Source organism: Artibeus jamaicensis, unplaced genomic scaffold, assembly GCF_021234435.1.
Source record: "Artibeus jamaicensis isolate MK-2021 breed Jamaican fruit bat unplaced genomic scaffold, CSHL_Jam_final contig_196, whole genome shotgun sequence".
Lineage (NCBI taxonomy): Eukaryota > Metazoa > Chordata > Mammalia > Chiroptera > Phyllostomidae > Artibeus > Artibeus jamaicensis.
Genome location: NW_026521401.1, coordinates 1,316,257 through 1,337,634, shown reverse-complemented (window position 1 = coordinate 1,337,634; position 21,378 = coordinate 1,316,257). Strand labels below are relative to the sequence as shown.

Here is a 21,378-nt window from a genome sequence, read left to right as displayed (position 1 = left end):
AAGAACTCTCAAAGTCTTCTACTTTCCTGGATGTAAACTCAGCTTAGTCACCTTGGGCTTCTGGAAGAACAACTTTTCCTATTAAGTTCTACTTTTAGAGAGTTTATAATCCAGTGGGGAAAGATCTCAGGCTCCAGAGGTAAGTAAGCTTTGTTTAGGTTCGTTTGCATCCTAGTTCTACCACTTTCTAGCTCTAAGACTGTGGCCCATTTTCTTAATCCCTCTGTACCTCCTTTTCCTTATCTGCAAAACGGGGATAATAATAGAATTTATCTCATACATTTATTGAGGATTGAGTTCATGTCTGTAAACTGCTAAGGATAAAGCCTGGCAAATTGTTATTGTTGACTTTGAGTTCCTCAATAAATCCTTATTAAACACATGCGAATAACTGTTTTCTTTATTCTCCAATGGTTTTTGTTCACCAATGCCCTCCTCAATTTTCTATATTCTTCTTACCAAAGAAACTCTTCGGGGAGATCTCCAGTAAGTCTTTGTCCAAGTCCCAATAGGATACACTGTCTACTGGCCTCAGTGCATGTAGGCAGGGAGCACAAATGACATAACACCCAGCATATACATTCTGGACATTATTAGGGGAAAGAGTGATGTGCCTCTTCTCTTTGGAGGTTAGACCACTGCTACATTTTCTAGTTTCTCTCTAGAAGGTTCTTTGTTTTTGACACTTTCCAGAGAGCAGCAGAAGTTGCCATACTTGATGTTCCAATGATCTCTATGAGTGGAGGAGAGGCTATAAAGTCACTATAAGAATGGTTTCAGAGTTGCTTCTGCATCCAGAGTAAAAGATATTTTTCCTTGCCTTGGAATCCAGAACTTTATAAAGTTAATGTACAGTCCCTGCTAAAGGAAGGTTGAGTGGGGTCATGAGATGGTAAGAAAAGCTGGCCACATCATTTATCTGGGATTGATTAATCTCAACCAATGAAAGGGTTTAACTGATGCAAGAAACTGAGGTCTACACTTCATCCTTATCCTTATTTGCCAGTAAAGGGGGCAATTAGTATTAATTGTGTTGGCAATTTGGAACAGCCGTAAGGGAATTGATCCAACACAATTGCATAATGACCTCTCTGTCCCATTCTACTCCCAGCCATTACTCATAGTCAGATGGAATAAAAATGCTTGTAAACATCTTTCTGTCAGAGAGAGTAAATGTGCACTCTCCTCACACATTTACAGTGCCTTGGATATCAGTTTTTAATATACATGTAGTGACCTGATGATACAGGTCTGCCACTGAGACAAGAGTGGGATCAGCACTGGACTGAAAGGATACATTTTAACATAGAAATGTTCACAATCTTCCTTCTTACCCCCATTCCTACCTTGTTCTCCATCCCCACCTAAAGCAGTTAGTTTACTTAAAGGGAAGGGAGAAAGAGGTGGGGGAAACTTGGGAGCCTGTGAGGGGCTCTGGAGGTTGTGGAATGTCAGATAACAGGAGGGGAAAATAAAGATAAATTTGATCATCTTTAATGTCCTTCAGGAGCCGCTAATAAGGGAGGAATTTTTATTATTTATTTTGCCTAACAGACTGTTCTTCTTTAACTGTGATGTGGCTCACTGGATAATGTGAACCACTGCTCTATCGGGGTTACACAAGTGACATAAATAGGACAATCATGTAGTGATGGAATTGTTCAGAGAGGAGGTGAGAGGGAAGAAAATGACGTACCTTCTCTGGCCTTCACCCACCCAATAATCGGTATGTATGTGTGTTTGGTCTGGTTTCGCGTCCGTGAACACGCAAATCCTAGTTTCCCCGTTCTCCTATATTTGGTGACAATTAGATTGGTTGTATCGGGTGAGCTGGCTTTTGTAAGAGGAAGGAATTTTACTAAAAAATTCCCCTGCTTCGTTACCAACTTTTATAGTCGCTGCAGTACTGTAGCTATTGGGGCCTCAAGGGCTAAAGTGGGACAGGGCTAGCATTTTTGATTAGATAATACTTTGTTTTAAGGGAAGCTGGGTGTTTGCTGAACTGGTATGGAGGTCACACTATGGGTCACTTTAGCGATTCCAGTGACGGTGGCTTTTCATCGGGCTTAAAGCACCCAGGACTTGGGAACGCCACAGTGGTTTGCAATGGACTGCACACTTGTGGTGGCAGGTCCAATTCCCAGAGGAGGGCACTCGGGAGCCAGCGCCAGAGGAACTGGTTCCTAGCGGGAAGGTCGAGCTAACGGGTGAGGTCACAGTTGCCATGGCTCTAGGCAGTGACGCGCGTCGACACGTGACGAGCGGTTGCCATAACGCTAAGCCGTGGCGGTGCGGGCGCTCCGCCCCCGGAGTGACGTCAGCGCCCCCTCTGTCCGCCCCCGCCCCCTCCCCCTCCGCCGGCTCCCCGCGGTCCCGGAGGTTTCACTGCACAACAAGATGGCGGCGGCGGCAGCAGCGGCGGCGAGCGGAGCTGGCGGTGCTGCCGGGACCGGAGCGGGAGGAGCGGGGCCGGCGGGCCGCCTGCTGCCTCCTACTGCCCCGGGACCCTCGGCTGCCCCCGTTACTGTGGCCCCAGCGGCTAGCTCGCCGCGTCCCCCAGCCCCGGCCTCCCGCGGGCCGGTGCCTGCCCGCATCGGCTACTACGAGATTGACCGCACCATCGGCAAGGGCAACTTCGCTGTGGTCAAGCGGGCCACGCACCTCGTCACCAAGGCCAAGGTAGTAGCGTGGAGGGACTGGGCGTCTGCGGGGTTGCGCAACCTGGGGACCGCGCAACCTGGGTCCGCGGTCCGACCGTAGCGGGGGCAGGAAGGACCCGCGATTCTGAAGCTGAAGGGTCGGCGGAGCTTGGGGTATTGGAGAGCCTTGGGGACTGGGAAATCGGGTACGGAGGTTGTGGAGGGGAAGTGAGGAGAGGGCGAGAAGGTGGGAAACACCTAGGGACTCCTCTACGGCAGAGGAGGCGCGAGGGGTCAGACATTAAGCACCAGGACCTGGGGAACTGAGGACCCGGGAATGGGGAGTGGGGAGCGCGTATGGCGTGTGTAGAAGACTTGATTGGAAAGGTTTGGAACTCTGACGGAACCATGAGACTAAGCTAAGGAGACTCTGGAACCAGTAGTTAGCAGATCCTAAGGGAATGAGGTCAGGGCCATAGGAAATGTGAACCAGGAGGGTGGGGGAAGACAAGGGTAAACTGGACGTCTGGGGCATGCTTTAGGGGTGTGTGGTGGGTACTGGGTATTGGGGGATAGGAGGGATCTGGTACTTTATGACAGAGATATCCATCTGCATAGGGTCGTCTAGTACTGATAGATGATGGGAATGGAAGCCTAAGGACAGACAAGATCATTGGAGGGAGGAGTCGAAGAAAGTGAGGAAATACAGAGGAAAAATTTTCTTTTCTTTTCTGCAGGAATGGGCTCAGGGAACATAGTGGCGGTGCAGGTTTATGGTGGCATTAGGTAATCAGGGGTTAAAAACTTTGGGAGAGCTGGATTGTTGATTAATTTTAGTTGTTCGAGGTTCTGGAATTGTAAACTTTATAGAACCCAGGGTGAGCTGTTGATGGTTTGGGGAAAGGCTGGTGACTGAAGAGGTCTGTGAGGAATCCCGACACTGGAGGATTACACTCATTGGGCCCTTTGGTTCTCAAGGGATTTGTGGAGTTGTAGTAGTGAAGTTGGCCAAGGTCAGTTAGGAAGCCATACATGTAAATATATAAATTTTTACGTGTAAAATTCCTTTTTTAAGGAAGTATAGGTAGCACTTTTCTGTAGCCATCTTTACTGGGAGTATTGGAATGTAAGACATCAGGCAGAATCATTTGGTTTCAGTTCGATGCACAAAGCCTATTTGTACTACAGATTTTTTCTTTGTTCAATCTCTCACTTGAATGAACACTTTGATGTAGTCATGCACCATATTTAAAAGTGCAGTTTTCCTCAACCTGACTAATGAAGAACTCTTATAGCTACTGTTGCTGCTTCCTATAAAAGCCACATCAATTCCTCTCACCTTCTCAGCCTAGCCTCTGGTTGTCATCATCTACCTTGTTTTTGCTTGTATGGCAGTTGTTTGTTTTGAGAACCAGGGACTTAATCAAGGCCTTCTATCCTGCTCACTGGCAGCCTGAAGTTCCTTTCCCCCTCATTTCTGTTAGTGACTACAAGGGGCCATTGTGGTGTGGCAGGGTGGGAGCCTGTGGAAAATTGATTGGTCATTTTCACTTCCTCTGGGGAGGGGGTGCTCTTTAGCCTTTCTGTCAGTTTTTATCAGAGGGCCTCAAGTTTGCAGGTCTGAGCTGCTGGAGATAGCAGAGTCCAGGGTTCCCGGTGTTACCATCTTACTATCTCCACCTTCTCACTCCCGAATCCCATGTAATGTTTCCAGTTCTGTTTACTGTTAGCAAAATCAAACTTATGTTTACAAACAACTCTAATTATTGGAGCTTTGTTTCTTGTTCTGGTGTTTCCTTTTTTGCCCCTGCACCCCAAGCAATCACATTGCATTCCTATGATTATTTTGCTCTGATCTTTGGGGTATGGACTCCATGAACTTAATTGGTTGGTTTGTGGTATGTATGACTTAAAGAATTTTCTATTTTCCAGCCCTTGGATACACCAAGATATTGATCAAAAAAATTTGTGACAGACAGGGTTGAAAGTTTTTGGAAATATAATTGCAAACAGTTGGTTTTTGGCTTTATATATATGAGACATATCTGTCTTCAGTAGTCAGCAAAGCCAGTGCTTAATTATGGCTGGTCTGCCCACTTTCTAATTTTCCTGTATGTGTATGTGTGTTTCTTAGTTTTTCTCCGAGGCCTTGGTATCCTTTAGGACTGCAGCATTTTAAACACTGGCTTGTTTATAAATGGGTGCCACTGTTGATGTTGGTTTTAATTTAGATCATTTGTGGTGTGGGGTTTTGCAATTCTTATGTATGGAAATATTCAAAATCTTGAATGAGGCTGAAATGGATGGCTTGAACAGTGAGTTCAATGAGTTGCATGTGTGGTGGGACCATACCAGCACCCATTTGTATTTCTGTAGCAGTGTGCAATTAACTAGTTACATTTACAAGCACCCTATCTTTTGCCGCTTAAATTACTCTGAGGACATGAGTGAGGCTTAATTCACAAGGAGTTGTCATATGCTCTGAGTGAATGATGAGCATATTTTGGCGTGTTCCATGCTTAATCTGAATCCACTTTGGAAGGGTTTCTCAAATGCTGACAGCTTAGATGTGCCTACCAGCTGTTGACTTACAGTATGATGGCCTATTAAGACCATGGCTTGGTTATATAACAGAAGGTGCCTAAGTTACTAGCAGTTGCAGAAACTGCTGTTTCAGTTACTCAGGTAGATAGGTTTTTCTTCCCATGCACTGCAGTGTTTATCTTACTTCTGCAATCAGGTCACTTGGAACCAAAGAGAGCTATTTTTTTCCATCTCTTTCCAGAATATTATTTGTTTCTTCCTTTAGAGGTATATGATTTCTTCTTTCTCCTTTTATTCCTGCAGGCCACTGAATGGTCTGGGTTTTTCTTTTAACCATATATAACAATCAGACTCAGGTAATTCAGATGATACTTGTGTTGGCTGAAGGTTGTTAGGTAGTAGGTGTTTTTGAACATCAAATAAATATTTATGGTCACCTTTTCTTTTTTTAGATTTTATTTATTTACTTTTAGAGAAAGGAGAAGGGAGGGAGAAGAGAGGAGAGAAACATCAATGTGTGGTTGCCTTTCACGTGGCTCCCACTGGGGACCCGGCCCACAGCCCAGGCATATGCCCTGACTGGGAATCGAACCAGCGACCCCTTTGGTTCACAGACTGGTGCTCAATTCACTGAGCTATACCAGACAGGGCTGTGGTCATCTTTTCTTATATGTACTATCCATTCCAAGGACTAAGAGGCTAAAGTAAACTTCATTTATTGACAAAGCTATTACACTTCATCCAAAAATAAATGGTGAAACTGGCTCTTTCCCAGAACCTGTTAACTCTCAAACCTCCTAGGGAAGGACCCTGGGATGAATAAAATCAGTACAGAAACGGAAATATTTTAATATTTGGTTGTCAGTGACTTTTGCAGCATGGCATTTATGAGCTCTGAGTTAATGTTGGCGGCACTGCAGTGCTTAGAGCGTCACTGTAGAACAGTTGGTAGGAGAGAATATTCATCTCCAACATACTTTGGTCAGCAGCTCATCCTGGCTGTCTCTATTCTATAATCTTTGATTTCTTTTCTTCTTCTTTTTTTTTTGAGGAGCCTTAGTCTGAGATTCTTTGGCTCTATTCTTTGGTAGGCCACTATGAAGTATTAAAGCAATTAAAAAAAGATTTTCTGCTGTTAAATGCTTGTAGCCTGTACCTAATTATACTTTAACTGTTTGGATGAATAAGAACAAAGACTAGATAATATTTTGTATATTTTTTCTAAGTATACATGACTGTAAAAGCCATTGTTCAATACTTTTAAAATTTTTTAGAATTTATTGATTGATTTTTAGAGAGAGAAAGAAAAAGAAAGAACTATTGGAATAGAGAGAAACATTGATTGGTTGCCTCAGGTACATGCCCTGACTGGTAATCGAACATGTAGTCTTTTGGTATATGGGATGATGTTCCAATTAATTGAGCAACACAGCCAGGGTGGTCAAATATTGTTAATGTGTATTTAACAGGTAACTATCACTTGCCCATTACTAAGTTTATGGTAAGAGCTTGCACTTTGGGTAAGGCTGCCTGAGTTTGGGTCCTCTGCTGCATAATAGCTGGGTAATCTTGGGTAAATTATTTAACTTCTCTGTTCTTGGATTACCTCATCTGTAAAGTCAGATGACAGTAGTACTTACCTCCCAAGTTTGGGCATTATTAAGGTTGAATAACAATACTTGTGAAGCTCTTAGAGCAGTACCTGACACATAGTAGGCATATAGTCAGTGTTGTTATCATCATCATCATAAGATGCTTTAGTAATGAAGATGAGTAAGACATAGTCCTCCTTTTTTACCTTTCATCCCTTTGAACAGTTTATAAATGCACATGCCATTCGTTTTGTGTAGGTATATGTCATCCTGATGATATGCTTTCAGGGTAAAAAAAAAAAAGTTTGCTATTATGTCATGTGTCACTTGGAGAGAGCTGGGTTTAACTCCTGTAATCTATGGGCTAATTTCATGAATTGGCATTTTAGAAAATAATTTTACATTAGTTAAACTTTTAAAATAGTTGTGAGTCTTGTCTAATGAAAACTGTGACTAAAGCTGGCTTTTATTTGGGCTGCTTTGACTATTCCATGTGTTTGTGTTACTATTCTTTGTCACATTGGAACAGAGTTTGTTTGAGTGCGGTCTTTTCTCCAGAGATTCACTTAAATTTGGCAGAGAATGTGAAGAAATAGTTTTACAAGACTTAAGAACACATTTGCATTTGGGCGCTGCTTAAAAGGCCAAGGGCAAAATATTACAGAGAAAATGTTTTGCCCTATGACCACATTCCAGATACTGACCAGCTAGGACACATCTGCGAACTGTGTGGTTTTAGTGCAAACTCATTTACATAAGGAGTAAAACTTAGAGTGGGCTAATAGTATCATATTCACTTCTAAGGAAGACTTTAATGAAGCAGATGAGATGATGCTTGTGCCTGCTCCTCAGGAGGCTGAAAACAAGGTTCATTGCTAAGTGGAAAAGAGAATTATGTCAAAAAGAAATTGAAAATAAGTTTATGTTACATTTGAGGGGTTAGTTCTACTCCTAGATAATACAGAAATGCCTATTGCAAGATGACTAACCTCATTTTGATACAAATGATACTTCATTTGTGATGCGGTTACTGACTTTATTGAAACTTTGTGAAGAGTTAAGATTGATTTGGACTAGTCTAGTCTCTCCAGAATTGAAATACCAGTATTCCATTTTCAACATCAGAGCTGTTGATTTTAACATTCTACCAGCTCCCTAGAAAGTCATAGATCTGGCTCAAGCCAGAGGTGCCCAGACTAGTTATTTCTGTGCCAGAAGTGCTGTTTTCATTTTCCAGGCATCATCCTTACTAATGTTTTCAAGTTCACAGCATAAAGGAGAACAAAATGGATGGTTTGAAAAGAGAAAGAAATTCTCTTTTCTTTAGAGCCTCTGTAATTCTGGGGGGAAAAAAACCACTTAAAACATCTCTGCACAGAGATGGAATCCTTTTGTTACCTATTCATTCATTCAGTAAAAATTTGGATTTATTGAATCCAAATTTTGTGTCAGGTTCTATTGTGGACACTCTTGTACACTGATAAACAAGAAAGATGAGAATTCTTGTGGAGCTTACTTTCTGGGAGGTGATGGATAAGAAACATGTAAATAAGTAACTTCATATAGTGATGAATACTATGAAGAAAAAAATGGGCTGGGGTGTCTAGGGAAGAACACTTCTTCAGATAGAGTGGAGGAAGGCCTTTCCGAGGTGGCGATGTTTGGACTGACACTTGAATGATGAGAGAGAGTTAGCCTGGGGAGATCTGAAAGACAGAATAGTCAGTGCAGAAGGAATGGCAAGTACAAAGATCTTGGGGAAGAAAAGAGCTGGGATTTTCCAAAAATTAGACCCAAGGTCATGGTGGCCCGGAGCTTAGTGAACAAGGGGGAGGATGGTAAGGGATGAAATCAGGAAGGTAGGGAGGGACCAGATCATATAGGTTTATAGTCCATTTTATGGAATTGGGTATGAAACAGCATTGCTATCAGGAGATACCAAAGCAGAGCACTAGCATCTGCTCTGTTTTCAAAAAGTCATATTGGTTATTTTATGGTTATCCATAATAAAGCTTTTTTTGATGCATTGTTCAGATAGGGGAGGTGTTCATCTTAACAACTGATATTCTTTCACACAGTAAGAGAATGGCACACGTTTTGCACATAAATATCAGCAAATATTTGTTGATTTTTGGACATAATAGAGATCTTAAAGACCTTCTATTCCAGTGCTTTCTTTTCCAGAGTCTAGTAAGGTGGACTCCAGAGTCTAGTAAGGTGGACTTATTGGAGTTTAGAATCTCAAGCCTTTAGGGCCTATTAAAGGAATTTATACCAATTATCCATTAGATTCATGACTCCCTTTGGTATCTTCCCCACCTCCCTCCATTTGCCCAGAATCCTATAGTTATTATGGGAGCTGGAATTAGAATCCAGGCATCCCTATTTCTAGTTAACTCTACCCTGACTCCTTCAGTCATAGAAAACATTGCCCTTACGTCTGAACATTTGATCTTTTGTTAGAGAAACAAGATATACCTACTAGTTAAAGCCTAAGATATTTATTTTGTTTATTAAACCAAACTCCAGAAGTGAGATGTCATGATGAGGACAAATTCCCAAGTAGGAGGAAGAGTCTATACCAACACTGTATTTCATCTATCATTTGGCATTATTTCAGTTTGTCACCCGTACCCCTTACCAGTCCTCCATGGATCCATTGCTTTGCTCTTAAAATTTCCTACTCAAATACCCTTTGATGCCCCCTTGATATGATAAGGTATCAAAAAAGCCTCTCAAAATACTAAGGAAGTTAAAAGGAGGAAAAAGGCAATGACCATAAACACAGTCTGCCTTATATAGTTTTCTTTTGTCACTAAATCTAGCTTATTTAACCCAGTGAATATGAGTAATTATACTTTTGCTCTTGGGTTGGTCTGGTCTATTATTGAAGGTACCTTTCTTTCTTGAGGATACGTTTATTGATTTTTTTTGAGAGAGAAAGAAAGAAAGAGAAACATAGATGTGAGAGAGAAGCATTGATCTGTTGCTTTCCCTATGCACCCCAACTGGGGATCAAACTAGCAACCTAGGTATGTGTCCTGACCAGAGATCGAACCTGCAGCCTTTTCATGTATGAGATGACACTTCAACTACCTGAACCACCCAGCCAGGGCTTAAGGTACTTTTCTTAGATGGACTTCTTACCAGATCACTACCAGTTTTGAGAACTGATCACCAAGATATGTACCTTGATGACACAGGTACCTGAGTACCAAGAGAACAACTTACCTAAGGGCTTCTCTTATGTGGTTCTAGTTTTTGGTCTGACAGCTACATCTGTTCCCTGGTAAATGATCTCACTTGTCAGGTAAGTCCCTGACCCATTCTAATAGTGAGTAGCTTGGTCCCTTCTGGCATTATCCGTGACTGACAACATCCAGAGGATGAAAGTTACATGCATTATTGTGGACTTTTGTCCTGATGTAATACATAATTGTTAAACAGGTGGCTGAGACAGTTTTTGAGAAGCTTTGACTGTCTTGTATGAATTAGTTTCAAAGAGCTTCTTTTGGATCTAGTCACAATAAAGTTCCATCGATTAGTGCAAAACTGTTGGACAAGCCATTGCGACATTATGTTAGGACATACAGGGTGGGGCAAAAGGAATTTTATAGTTGTTCATATGGAAAATAATATAATAATTAATAAATAATAATAGGACTTCTGGCCAAGATAGAGGCTTAGGTGGAAACACTGTGCCTCCTTGCACAACCAAGTTTAAAGACAACAAAATTTTAGTAACAAAAACACAGCCAAAATACAGAAAATTGAACTGTATGGAAGTCTGACAACAAGGAACCATTCACCCAGACCAGTAAGAGGGGCGGAGTCAGCTGCGGATCCCCTTCAAGCAGGAAAGATCAGTGGACTGACCCAGGATTGAAAGCGGCATTTGGTGGATTCAAGGCATGGGGTGGAAAGGGGTGGACCCAGTGAGGGCGCAGGGCGGCTGGCTAACTGCAGTCACGCATTGGAGCGCAGATAAACCAAGTGAAGGAGTGAACGGTGAGACAGATTGCTCAGGTTAGGGCCCCCAGTGATGGGAATTGGACCCTGAAAGCACCAATTGGAAAGACTTTTGGGATCGAGGTGCTGGGAGAGTTCGCTGGAGAGACCCACAGGGTCCTGGAGGGTACACAAGCCCACATACCTGGGAACCAGCACCAGAAGGGCCCAATTTACTTGTGGGAAGCGGCTGAGGGGACAGAAATCTGAGAGCAGAAGAAACACCATTGCCCCTCTCTGACCCTGCCCCACATACAGCATCACAACCCAGCAACTGCGTAGCCCTGCCCTAGTGAACAACTAAGGCTCTACTCCTCATACCTAACAGGTGGGAACAGACCAAAACATTATGGCTCCAGAACAGCTCAAAGCCCCAGAACGAATAATTTTAAGTGACCAAGAGATAGCCAAACTTTCAGATGCACAGTTCAAAACACTGGTGATCAGGATGCTCACAGAACTGGTTGATTTCAGTCACAAATTAGAGGAACAAATGAAGGCTAAACTAATTGAAATGAAGCAAAATGCACAGGAAACCAATAGTGATGGAAAGGAAACTGGGACTCAAATCAAGGGAGATGACCAGAAGGAGGAAAAAAATGACCCAACAGAAAAGAATGAAGAAACAAGAATTCAGAAAAAATGAGGAGAGGCTTAGGAACCTTCAGGACATCTTTAAATATTCCAACATCCAAATTATAGGGGTACTTGAAGGGGAAGAAGAACAGCCACAAGTAGAACACTTATTTGCACAAATAATAAAGGAGAACTTCCCCAGTGTGGCAAAGGAAATAGATTTCCAGGAAGTCCAGGAAGCTCAGAGAGTCCCAAAGAAGGTGGACCCAAGGAGGAACCCACCAAGGCACATCATCATTACATTAGCCAAGATTAAAATGAAGGAGAGAATCGTAGAAGCAGCAAGAGCTAAGGGGACAGTCACCTACAAAGGAGTTCCCATCAGACTGTCAGCGGATTTCTCAAAAGAGACCTGACAGGCAAGAAGGGGCTGGAAAGAAGTATTCCAAGTCATGAAATCCAAAGACCTATATCCAAGATTGTTCTATCCAGCAAAGCTTTCATTTAGAATGGAAGGGCAGTTAAAGTGCTTTCCAGATAAGGTCAAATTCAAGGAGTTCATCACCACCAAGTCCTTATTATATGAAATGTTAAAGGGACTTATCTAAGAAAAAGAAGATAAAAAATACGAACAGTGAAAGGACAGCAAACTCATGGTTATTAAGAACCACACCTAAAACAAAAGCAAACTAAGAGGACAGCTAGATCAGGAGCAGAACCATAAAAATGGAGATCACGTGGAGGGTTAGCAACAGCGGAGAGGGAGGAGGAGAAGGGGGGAGAAGGTACAGACTAAGTAGCATAGATGGTAGGTAGAAAATAGACGGGGGAGGGCAAGAATAGTATGGGAAATATAGAATCTAAAGAACTTGTGCACATGGACATAAATGAAGGGGGAATGGTGGGGGAGGAGTGTGCAGGGTGGAGGGGAATGAAGGGGGGAATAGGACAACTGTAATAGCATAATCAATAAAATATATTTTAAAAATAGTAATAGAAGGATATACTCGTTGCATATACTCACAACTGTAAACCTACTTTTGCCCCATCCTGTATTTCTGTTTATAAGATCTGCAATTCATTGTAGATGAGGAGTCTCTGGCCACTTAATAGTATTTATATTCCATCTCAGAATTTCAGTTGTTAGGTAGGAACCAGATTGAGAACACTCAGCCTCATTTCCCAGAAGCTGTAAAGAAAGGAGAAGCAAGTCTATCACTTGGTTAAAGCTTGTCTGTGTAGGCTGGGCTCATTCAGTTGTATACTTTTGGCCAGTTATCTTAAACTATAGTTAGGTTTTGCATAGGAAGTTCTGCGAAATTATTAAGTTTCTGCCTAATTTCAGCTCTAGTACTTCCTTACCAGCAGTATGTTTTACTTCTCATTTGCTTCCTCCAGGAGAATTGAATCTGGAAATTTAGGGTAACTAACCATACTTCTTGAGACTGAAATTTTTGAGGAAGAAATTTTCATTCATACATTTATTCCAACCAACCAACCAATCATCCATTCATCAATAAACTTTTGAAAAAAATATTTATCAAAAACTAGGAATTGATATATGACACAAAATTTAAAAAGTATAGATTTGTATGTTGTAAAATTTAGTCTGCCTGCCACCCCAACATCTCAACCACACAATTTTTTACTTTTGTTTTACGGATATCGATTTAGGGCTTTGCTGGATCAGTCCAAATGCTGGATGCTGTTTATTTTCTGGCAGTGCTTTGACATGCTTGAAATTTCTAAATATTGTACTTTAAAAAAGAGAGAAGAAAATATCTCACATAATTTAATGCCTGTCAGGAGGCACAGTGTGATACATTAATGTAATCTCAATCAGGGTGGTGATTTTAATCTGTTGTGTGCTGCTATAGTCCCAGTGTCTACTACAGTGCTTCTAAATATTCATGTAATGAATATATGGATTAAAAAATGGGAGCTGGGGTTTTTTTTAGAATTTTACTATTAAAATTTCTTTTTTTTAAAAGATTTTATTTTTTTATTTTTAGAGAGGAATGGAGGGAGAAAGAGAGAGAGAAATACTGATATGCAAGAGAAACATCAGTTGTTTGCCTCTTGCACACCCCTAACAGGGGACCTGCAACCCATGCATGTGCCCTGACTGGGAATTGAACCAGAGACCTTTCGGTTTGAATCCACTGAGCCACACCAGTCAGGGCTGAAATTTCTTGTCTCTAGTTACTATATAAAAGAAAAGTAATTTTCTACATTTTTCTCACAAATCTCTAGCTAAGGAGATTTTACAAGCTTTCTTGGCAAGTAATTTACTTTTGGCATATCTCAAACTTTTATTTACTAAGAAGTTTAGTATATCTGAAGTAAACCCTGCAATTATTTTTAAAAAATATTTTATTTATTTTTAGACAGAGGAGAAAGGATGGGGAAAGAGAGGGAGAGAAACATGAATGTGTTGGTGCCTGTTGAGCACCCTTCTACTGGGGACCTGGTCTGCCACCCAGGCTTGTGCCCTGAATGGGAATCAAACTGGCAACCCTCTGGTTCACAGGCCAGCACTCAATCCACTGAGCCACACCGGCCAGTGCTCAGTTCATTTTTATCATTGTCCACTGATCTTTCACAGAGAGACATAAACCTACGTTGGAGAAATTGATGAAGGAAAGAAGAAAGGTGGGTAAGAAATAAGACTCAAATCACTGGAACTTTTGATTTTTTAAAGTTTTATAAACTTGAGTGAGAATATCAGAGATTAATGAAGGTTGTAATTTACTTACTCTTTCCTTTTTTTAATGGTGGAAAGATGGCGGAGACTGCAAGATAAATAATTATGTAATATATTTAGTGATGTAGCTGCTCTATTGTGTCCGGATTTGCCTATGCACTGTACGTATTACTGAACAGATTTTCAAGGGTAATTACAGTATTTTGTTGTGTGTAATGCTTTTGGCCCATGTTTTTGGCCCAAACTTTCAGGAAAAAAAATCTTTAACTTTTTAATTCAATTATTTATTTATATCTAGAAACAAAACTGATGGTCATTTTCCGGGGCATTATTTTGCATATGGATATCATTTTTGCTTTCTAGAGTTACACTTTTGAAGAATTAAAACCATTTATGTAGATATGGAATTAGTACTACCCATGTATAATGCACATCCTTATTTTCCCTAAAAAATTTGGGCAAAGTGCACATTATACATGGCAAAATATGGTAGATATATGGTGATGTTCTTCTTAGAATGTTTATTTTGGGCATATGAAGATATGCTGTTTCCTTTAATCTCTAATAGAAGGCCTCTTGGGTTATGATTTGCTTAGTAAATTGGGGGAAAAACAAAGAAAGAAGGGAAATAAATACTGATGCATATAAACTTTAAAAAATTTATTTATTTATTTATCTTTAGAAGGGAAGCGAAGGAGAGAGGGAGAGAAATATCAATATATGGTTGCTTCTCATGTGTCCCCTGCTGGGAACTGGCCCCTCCTGGGAACTGGCCTGCAACCCAGGCATGTGTCCTGACTGGGAATTGAACCGTGATCCTTTGGTTCTCAGGCCCGTGCTCAATCCACTAAGCTACATACACCAGCCAGGGCCATATATACTTTTAATATTTCTTTTAAAAAAATTTTTTTATTGATTATGCTGTTACAGTTTTTCTGTTCCCCCCTTCATTCCCCTCCACCCTACCCCTCATCCCCACCATTACCCCCCCTTTAGTTTATGTCCATGTGTCTCAAGTTCTTTAGATTCTATATTTCCCATGCTATTCTTGCCCCCCCATCTATTTTCTATCTACTGTCTATGCTACTTGAAACTGTATATAAGTATTTATTCACTAATCTTTATAAAAGTGTTTATGGAGAATTCCAGACAAACAAAAGTAAAGAGAATAGTATAATGACTCCCTGTCAATAGTATAATGGTACACACAGATGTACCACCCAGTTTGAGCAGTTAATACCTCATGGCCAAACTTTCGTCTGTGCTTCTTCCTGTTTCTCTTTTCTCCTACTTTATTTGAAGCAAATCCCAGAATCCTGTCACTTTATTCATAAATATTTTGGCATGTATCTCTAAATAGATGAGGATTCTTTTCCAAGTAAACATAACCACAGTACCATTAACCCACCTAAAACAATTAACAGTAATTCCTTATTGTCATTAAATATCAAGGCAGTGTTAAAATTTACCTGATTATATATATATATTTATTCTTTTAAACCACTTATTTGTTTGAATCAGGACCTAAATAATGTTTGTGCATTATAATTGATTGATGTCCCCTAAGTGTTTTTATAAAATTTGTTTGTTTTATTCTCTAGGTTTTCTGCCCTCTTTTTCTTTGCAATTTGTTTAAGAAAAAATTGCTGATCTTTTCATGTAGGGCCAGGGCCTTTCTTTGTATACTGAATGGAGTCAGAGTTCCTTTATCATGTTTGCCACAAACATACCCTTAGTTCATTACCTAAGATTTCCAGTTTTGATTTGCTTTTAATTTTTTTTATTTTCAAGATTTTACTTATTCTTTTTAGAGAGGGGGAAGAGAGAGAGAAAAGGGGGAGGGAAATATCAATGTACAGTTGCCTTTCGTGTGCCTCCCACCAGGGGCCTGGCACGAAACTGAGGCATGTGCCCTAGACTGGAAGTCAAACCGGTGACCCTTTGGTCCACAGGCTGGTGCTCAATCTACTGAGCCACACCAGCCAGGGCTCTTCTGATTTTTAAAAGCAGAGTAGGAATTTAAAGGCATTTGTGAAGCTGTATGAGTGTAGAATCCCTCTTGGGGTTTATGATTTCCCCCTCAATCTTTTACACTTGTCTCACCCACAGGTAATTTGAGTTTACCACATCTTTTTAAGCATTCAACTTAGTTTTCATAGAAATATGTCTTTCTGCTCTTGCTGTTTTTTTTTATCAGTTTACTTACCTAATTATATAGCTATAATAACAAGAGCAACTGGTATAAATAGCTTGGGAAAAAAACAATTCTTGGTTAGCATGTAACTTAATGAGTGGTGAAGCAGAAAGACACTGGTTGGTTAGAGTGTCATCCTGATACACCAGTGTTGCTGATTTGATCCCCCAATCAGGGCACATACAAGAATCAACCAACAAATACATAAATAAGTGGAAAAACAAATAAATGTTTTTCTCTTGTTCTCTCTCCCTACCTCTCTCTCTTTAAAATCATTACATTAAAAATATAAATAAGCCAAAGTTGTTAGAAATTTGAGGACCAGATATTTTATATAATCTTTTATTTGTGGTATAAACTTCACGGTGGTATTTTTTCCAACTGTGTTAGAGTTTTCATGAACTGAACTGAATTTATTAAAGGGCCCGTGATGTTAAAAATTTGCCAAGGATACAGCTAAAACTCTCTTGTATAAAAGGTTTATATGTGCGCACTGCCTTTCCATAGAACAAGTTGACATCTTCATTTAGTGAGTTGTTTTCTGTTCCTGGCAAAAAGAAATCTTCACTCATATGCCACAAGAAACAATTGTTTTCATTGTGGAAGGCAGGAGCAGAGCTGTGTATTTCTTAGAGGGATAAGTTGGGCACCTGCAGGATTACTTTTCTTATCCCTGCTTCCCATTGTCCTTTGCTTCTGTCAGAATGTTCTAATGTTGCATAAATAGTGTTCTGACAATAGATAAGTTTTTTCAGTAGTTGATTTTTTTAAACTCCCAAAATAATGTTTTTAGTGATTGTAGGCTCTTTGCTTACTTTCTATTTCTACATCAACATTGATATTGTTATTCTATAGTCAAATGGGGCAGCTATATTTCAGCAGTGATCTTTGTGTCCAAGTCAGCTGCCGAGATACCACTATCATATAGTATATCTGAATATCTTAATATATGTGTAGTAATTCTGGGAGGTAATTAAATCTTGGGATAATACTTTTGTATCTCTTTAAAGGAGTTTATAGTCCTCGAGATTAATGTGTTTGACCCGTGTTACTTTTTGGCCTTTTGGACATATGCAGAAGAGTGGCCAGTGCCCCTTTTAGCCTGCTGCTCCTTCTGATCTCATTTTCTTTTTTTATTTTCAGTCAGCAGCTGCATGCAGTGCCTTGCTCTAATTAAGCTCCTAATAAAAGGGGCTTTGTTATACTATTCACAATGTCTTAACTTACATCAATGATTGTTAGATTTCTTTTTAGGCCAGGAATCCATTTTGGAGTCACATTACCTTTTGAAAATCACATTTCAGTTTGTGTTACCTAAATTTCTCTTTCCTTTTTTATGCTAGTATCACTGTTTTCTGCTTTTCCCATCCTTTTGGGAATCTTTTTGGCCTATCACAATTGCCTGAGGCAGTCTGTAGTAATGAACTGAACTGATCATTGGTGTGAGAGTCATGCCACATTTCCAGTTTGTTTTGCTAGTCTAGCACTTTTCTTTGGGCAAATCATTTAACCTCATGGAGCTTCCCATTTAAAAAAAAATTATTGTACATGGTCCGGTGTGAATAACGCCCGTTATTTTATTACAAGCATGTAATTTTGTAAGAACAATACCACACTCAAGTACACCAAATGACATTTTAGGTGAAATGTTGAAGTTAGAACTGTAAATTATTACACCAATATTATTACCCAACCAACCATGCTCATGCAGGCATTACTTCTTCAGCTTTACTGAGATATAATTCATATACCATATAATTCACCTAATTCAGTGTTTTTAAGCATGTTCATGGAGTTGTGAGGCCATCACCACAATCAATTTAAATCATTTTCATTCCCCTTAAAAGAAATGGCATACTCATTAGCAGTCAGTGTCCATTTCCCCAACCTCCCTTTCCCAGCCCGAGAACCACTAATTAAGTGTCTGTGGATTTTCCTGCTTTGGATTTTACATGTAAATGAAGTTATGTAGATAAATTATATGGTCTTTTGTGTCTGTCTTCATTCACTTGGTATATGTCTTCAAGGTTCATCTGTGTTGTGGCATATGTTAGAATTTCATTCCTTTTTATGGCTAAATAATATTCCATTGTTTGGGTATACTACTACATTTGTTTATCCACTCATGAATCAATGGACTTTTGCATTGTTTCCACTTTTTGGATGTTATGAAGAATGCTGTTTAAACATTTGTGTATAAGTGTTTGTGTGGATGTATGTTTTAATTTATCTTGGATATTTATCTCGGAGTGGACTTGCTGGATCATTTAGTAAACTCCACGTTTAACTGTTTGAGGAATTGTAAAACTCTTCTAAAATCTCTGCACCAGTTTACATTCCCACCAATATTGTATGTATTAGGGCAGCAATTTTCAACCAGTGTGCCGTAAGAATTTTTAAAACATGCAATACATGACTATTTAGTTGGGCACGGACCTCTTACTTTAGATTGTCAAAAAAAATGAAAAAAAGACAACATCCAACACAACAATAGCTGTCCAGTGTGAATGAATCAGAATTATATTAAATACGTATTTTTTTGCCACGTCGGCAGAATATACATCTTTTTAAAAAATATATTCTATTGATTATGCCATTACAGTTGTCCCCATTCTTTTTTAAAAATATTTTATTTATTTTTTAGAGAGGGGAAGGGAAGGAGAAAGAGTGGGAGAGAAACATCAATGTGTGGTTGCCTCTCATGTGTCCCCTACTGGTGGCCTGGCCTGCAACCCAGGCATGTGCCCTGATTGGGAATCGAACCAGCGACCCTTTGCTTCACAGGCCCATGCTCAATCCACTGAGCTACACCAGCCAGGACTACAGTTGTCCCATTCTTTCCCTCCTCCCTGCCTATTTTCTACCTACCATCTATGCTACTTAGTCTGTACCTTCTCCCCCCTTCTCCTCCTCCCTCTCCGCTGTTGCTAACCCTCCACGTGATCTCCATTTTTATGGTTCTGCTCCTGATCTAGCTGTCCTCTTAGTTTGCTTTTGTTTTAGGTGTGGTTCTTAATAACCATGAGTTTGCTGTCCTTTCACTGTTCGTATTTTTTATCTTCTTTTTCTTAGATAAGTCCCTTTAACATTTCATATAATAAGGACTTGGTGGTGATGAACTCCTTGAATTTGACCTTATCTGGAAAGCACTTTAACTGCCCTTCCATTCTAAATGAAAGCTTTGCTGGATAGAGCAATCTTGGATATAGGTCTTTGGATTTCATGACTTGGAATACTTCTTTCCAGCCCCTTCTTGCCTGTCAGGTCTCTTTTGAGAAATCCGCTGACAGTCTGATGGGAACTCCTTTGTAGGTGACTGTCCCCTTAGCTCTTGCTGCTTCTACGATTCTCTCCTTCATTTTAATCTTGGCTAATGTAATTATGATGTGCCTTGGTGGGTTCCTCCTTGGGTCCACCTTCTTTGGGACTCTCTGAGCTTCCTGGATTTCCTGAAAGTCTATTTCCTTTGCCACTTTGGGGAAGTTCTCTTTTATTATTTGTTCAGATAGGTGTTCTACTTGTGGCTGTTCCTCTTCCCCTTCAGGTACCCCTATAATTTGGATGTTGGAACATTTAAAGATGTCCTGGAGGTTCCTAAGCCTCTCCTCATTTTTTTTTGAATTCTTGTTTCTTCATTCTTTTCTGTTGGGTCATTTTTTTCCTCCTTCTGGTCATCTCCCTTGATTTGAGTCCCAGTTTCCTTTCCATCACTATTGGTTTCCTGTGCATTTTGCTTCATTTCAATTAGTTTAGCCTTCATTTGTTCCTTTAATTTGTGACTGAAATCAGCCAGTTCTGTGAGCATCCTGATCACCAGTGTTTTGAACTGTGCATCTGAAAGTTTGGCTATCTCTTGGTCGCTTAAAATTATTTGTTCTGGGGCTTTGAGCTGTTCTGGAGCCATAATGTTTTGGTCTGTTCCCACCTGTTAGGTATGAGGGGCGGAGCCTTAGGTGTTCACTAGGGCGGGCCACCCAGTTGCTGGGTTGTGATGCTGTATGTGGGGCAGGGTCAGAGAGGGGCAGTGGTTTTTGTTCCTGTGTCTTGGATTTAGGTCCCCTCTGCTGCTTCCTGCAAGCAAACCGGGCCCCCCTTGTGCTGGCTCCTGGGTATGTGGGCCTGTGCACCCTCTAATTTGTTGTGCACCTTGTGGGTCTCTCCAACAAACTCTCCGTGAGCCTAAGAGCTTCTCCCGGCACCTCGACCCCAAAAGTCTTTCCAATTGGTGCTTTAAGGCTTTAATTCCTATCACTGGGGCCCTAGCCTGTGCAGTCTGTCTCACTGCTCGCTCCTTCGCCTGGTTTATCTGAGTGCGAATGTGTGACCTCGTTCGGTCAGCCAGCCACCTTGCGCCCCGCCCCCACTGAGTCCGCCACCCCACACCTGGGATCTGCCAACTGTTACCTGCACACTTGGGTTGGTCTAGCCACTTTTTCCTGCGCAACCCCTCTCCCTCTGCCAGTTGCTGACTCCTCCCCTCTTACTGGTCTGGCTGAATAGTTTTTTGTCGGACTTTGGTACAGTTCAATTTTCTGTGTTTTGGTTGTGTTTTTATTACTAAAACTTTGTTGTCTTTAAACTCGGTTATGCGAGGAGGAACAGTGTTTCCACCTACACCTCCATCTTGGCCGGAAGTCTAGAAAATACATCTTTTTAAGAGACTTTATTTATTTAGTTTTAGGCAGAGGGGAAGGGAAGGAAAAAGAGAGGGAGAGAAACATGTGGTTGCTTCTCACACACCCGCTACTGGGGACGTGGCCAGCAACCCAGCAACCCAGGCATGTGCCCTGACTGGGAATCTGGTGACCTTTTGGCTTGCAGGCCTGTGCTCAGTTAACTGAGCCACACCAGCCAGGGCAAAAAACCCACATTTTTTGGTGTGCTGTAGAAGTTTAGTAATTAGTTTATGTGTGCCATGAAATGAAAAAGGTTGAAAATTCCTATATTAGGATTCTAATTTTTCTATATCCTCACCAAATTTTTATTTTCTTTCTTTTTGATCCAGCCATACAAGTGGATGTAAAGTGGTATCTCATTGTGGTTTTGATTTGTAGTTCCCTAATGATTAATGGTGTTGAGCATCTTCTCATGTGCTGACTATTGGTAGATCTTGGGAGAAGT

At 40.7% G+C, this 21,378-nt stretch overlaps 1 protein-coding gene across 9 annotated transcripts in view; it reads left to right on the top strand.

Annotated features, from left to right (window-relative positions):
* Positions 1–2,380: 2,380 nt before the first annotated feature.
* SIK3 (SIK family kinase 3) overlaps positions 2,381–21,378 on the top strand; it is a 280,765-nt gene continuing 261,767 nt past the window's right edge. For all 9 annotated transcript variants that reach the window (XM_053672225.1, XM_053672217.1, XM_053672227.1 and 6 more), the window contains exon 1: positions 2,381–2,679. In XM_053672225.1, coding sequence (XP_053528200.1) covers positions 2,398–2,679 — 282 coding nt within the window. In that variant the 5' untranslated portion in view covers positions 2,381–2,397. The remainder of the gene's footprint in view (positions 2,680–21,378) is intronic.